At 42.9% G+C, this 3779-nt stretch overlaps 1 protein-coding gene across 1 annotated transcript in view; it reads right to left on the reverse strand.

Moving 5' to 3' along the window:
• Positions 1–3779, reverse strand: part of ZNF496 (zinc finger protein 496) — a 39824-nt gene that overhangs the window by 14448 nt on the left and 21597 nt on the right. The window contains 2 exon segments of the mRNA XM_012813841.2: positions 311–315; positions 1913–1939. Coding sequence (XP_012669295.1) covers positions 311–315; positions 1913–1939 — 32 coding nt within the window.

A 3779-nucleotide genomic window follows, 5' to 3' on the forward strand; every position in this document is an offset into this window, starting at 1 on the left:
CAACAAACGACTTTTGGGGGAAACAAAAACATTCAGATCATGGCATTCTGTCCTTGCCCCAATTCATATCCTTCTTGCATGTAAAGAACATGTATTCTATCCTAAGAGCCCCAAAAGTCTTAACTCATCTCAGCATCAATTCAAAAGTCTAAAATCCAATGTCTCATCTAAATAGATATGGGTGAGCTGGCTAAGAAAAACTGCTCTCCAGCTTTGAACCTGTGAAAGCTATCAGAAAAAGGGAAACCTAAAGAAAAATTTCCTAAAGTGGCCCAAGATGGCTAAGGTTTGAACACAGGCTAATAAACACTAGGCCTTTAGGCTGGGCACAGTGGGCTCATGCCTGTAATCCTAGCACTTGGGAGGCTGAAGTGGGTAGATTGCCTGAGCTCACTGGTTTCAAATCAGCCTAAGCCAAAATGAGACCTTGTCTCTTAAAAACAGCCAGGCATTGTGGTGGGTGGCTATAGTCTGAACTACTAAGGAGGCTGAGGCAAGAGAATCACTTCAGCCCAAGAGTTGCTGTGAGCTATGATGCCATGGCACTCTACTGGCACTCTACCAAGGGCGTCAATGTGAAACTCTATCACAAAAAAACAAACAAAAACAACCAGGCCTATGAACTAACATCGAACTCTCACTTGCAAGGCTGGGGGCTGTCAAATACTTCACTGACTTAAACCAATTACAATTTTGTCTACCAGATGAAGCACAAAGGCTGGATAGAATCAATCATCCCTCTCCAGACCTTAGGATGCCTTCACGCTAGTTAACCTTTTGCCCTATACAACTTAAACACATATTTGCCTTGTCTTATGCATAAAGTCACTAAGCACCAATCAGAAACGTAAAATTTTGAAAGTGAAAGCTTCACTTTCCCCTTTCTGTCATTTTCTATGATCAGAAAGTAAAAATGCTGAGCCTCACTCAGCCCCATGCCAGACGTGTTCTCAGTTTGTGCTGAGTCTGCATCTCTGGGTTGCAATCTTCAAACTTGGCTCAGAGTAAAATTAACTTTGATTTCTTTAAGTCTATAATGCCTGGTCTGTTATGTGCTCCCAAAACACAATGGTGGCACAAGCAGAAGCTAGACATTCCCAATTCAAATAGGTAAAGAGAAAAAGTAACAGCTCTCAAGCAAGCTGAAACCCACAGGGCCTGATGCTCTGCCCTCCCAGCCTACTGTGTCAGATGTCCCACGTTCTAGGAGGGGCAGGAGTTGAACCCCATAGGCTGTGGGTGGCCCCCTACAAGGTGGCTCTCTGTAGCAGCCCCACCTCTGTGGCAGTTCTGTGACTCTTTTAGAGGTCCAAGGCTTCCTTGAGCTAGAACTGCTTAGATGACTCACCAGTCTAGGCCTGCTGCAGTGACCGAAACAAGGCTCTCTGCTGTGGCCCCATGCTTGTTGGAGCTCTTACACTTTGGGTCCATGATGGGAACAAAAGCCTAAATGATTTCTTAACTGCCCTGGGGTTGATGTCTTAGGCAACAGCCTCTAGCTTCAGTTTAGGTCTCCTAGTCAGAAGGTCCTTTGGCTACACCTTTTCTGTTCTCTCCTAAATAGCCACTTTCCTCTTTTTTAACATGGATACCTTAAGAATGTTCCAAATCCTTAAACTGTGCTTCCCTTTTGAGTAACAATTATATCTCTAAATCATTTCTCTCTTTTCACATTTTATAAACTGCAACTTTGCTTAGATGTTTCTGCAGCTAAATATCCAATTTCAGTGCTCAAAAATTGTACCTTCCACAGCACTAGGACATAAACACAATTCAGCCAAATTCTTTGCCAATGTAGAACAAGAGTGGCCTTTCCTCTGGTTTCCAACATGTTTCTTATTATCTGAGACCTGATAGGAATAGCCTTTACGGTCCATACTTTTACCATCTATCTGTTCACAACCTAAGATGCCTGAGACTTCATCTACAGATCTCCTCCCTTTTCTCTGAGCCTTCACCGGACTCCACCCTGTCAGGTTGGGCATGGTGGCTCATGCCTGAGCTCAGCAGTTTGAGACAAGCCTGAGCAGAATGAGACCCTGTCTCTACTAAAAACAGAACAACTAACCTGTTAGAGCAACTGTTCTATGAGCTATGTCCCCCTAAGTGTATGCAAGAGTGTCTTCAGTGTATATACTATATGTAGGAAAATTATTACACCACTGGGAACACACATCTGCACCAATATTAAATATTCCCACATCATTCTTCAAGTGTAGTACCAAAAGTACACTCCCAACAGCAACTCACTGGCACTCCCCCTTTCCAAACACCTTTGCCAACATTGGGGTGTTGTCAAATGCCTGAGACTCTGGAGATGCCCTGGGGCAACCATAGCATTATAACTTTTCTTTGATGAACATCGCTTCATGGCTTTATTGATGAATTGGTCTCAACTTGTATGAGATGCTCATTTATTTTCCTAGTCTATATTTATATTGCATTTTCTAGTTTTCTTTTTTTTCTTTTTTTTTCGGAGACAGAGTCTCACTTCATTGCCCTGGGTAGAAGTGCCATGGCATCATAGCTCACAGTAATATCAAATTCTTGAGTTTGAGCAATCCTCTTGCCTCAGTCTTCCAAGTAGTGGGACTATAGGCGCATATGACAACGCTCACCTTGTTTTTACATTTTTAGTAGAGACAGTGTCTTGCTCTTGTTCAGGGTAGTCTGGAACTCCTGAGCTCAAGCAATCCATCTGCCTTATTCTTCCAGAGCGCTATGAGTACAGGCATGAGTCACAGCGCCCCCAGCTGCATTTTCTGTTTTTTAAAAATTGGCTTGTAGTTTTACATAGTGAATATGGTTTTACGATAGTGCCAGAAAGATAACACTACTTCAATATTTTTGGAGACATAGTCTCACTCTGTTGAACCAGGATATAGTACCCTGCTGTTATAGCTCACAGCAACCTCAAACTCCTGGCCTCAAGTGATGCTCTTGCCTCAGCCTTCTGGGTAGCTGGGACTACAGGCACTATAGGGGCCCACCACAACACTCAGCTAGTTTTTCTATTTTTGGTAGAGATGGCATCTCACTTTTGTTCAGGCTGGTCTTGAACTCCTGAGCTCAAGCAATCCACCTGCCTCAGTCTCCCACAGTGTTAGGATTACAGCATGAGCCACTGCACCTAGCCACTATTTCAATTTTAAGCTTAAACAAAATCTATTATGTTTTAAACACCTATGATGGTATAAATAATAAGTAATATTGGTGGTATAGGATCAATATCAAGAAAGTGCTGAAATTAGTATGGTAACAACTTTTTTTTTTTGCAATTTTTGGCAGGGGCTGGTCTTGAACCCACTACCTCCAGCATATGGGTTCGGCACCCTATTCCTTTGAGCCACAGGCGCTGCCTCGTATTAACTTTTTTTTTAATGAGCAACTATACACCTTCATGTTTATTTATAGAGTTACATCCTAAAAGTGATTCAAATAATAAACAGTTTCAAACGGGATCTGTTTTCATATACTTCTGCCTGGCATAAGGCCTCTGAAATCAACAACACCTAGGATCTGATGTAGTGTGGTAATAATATTGATAAAAGAGCTCGGAAATTGGCTCTGCACCTATAGCTCAGTGGCTAGGATGCCAGCCACATACAACAGAGCTGGTGGGTTCAAATCCAGCCAGGCCAACTACAACCAAAAAATAGCCAGGTATTGTGGCGGGTGCCTGTAGTCCCAGTTACTTGAGAGGCTGAGGCAAGAGAATGGCTTAAGCCCAAGAGTCTGAGGTTGCTGTGAGCTGTGACAATACAGCACGAGGACGATAT

The sequence above is a fragment of the Otolemur garnettii genome, unplaced genomic scaffold, assembly GCF_000181295.1.
Source record: "Otolemur garnettii isolate 467f Iridium unplaced genomic scaffold, OtoGar3 scaffold00313, whole genome shotgun sequence".
Classification (NCBI taxonomy): domain Eukaryota; kingdom Metazoa; phylum Chordata; class Mammalia; order Primates; family Galagidae; genus Otolemur; species Otolemur garnettii.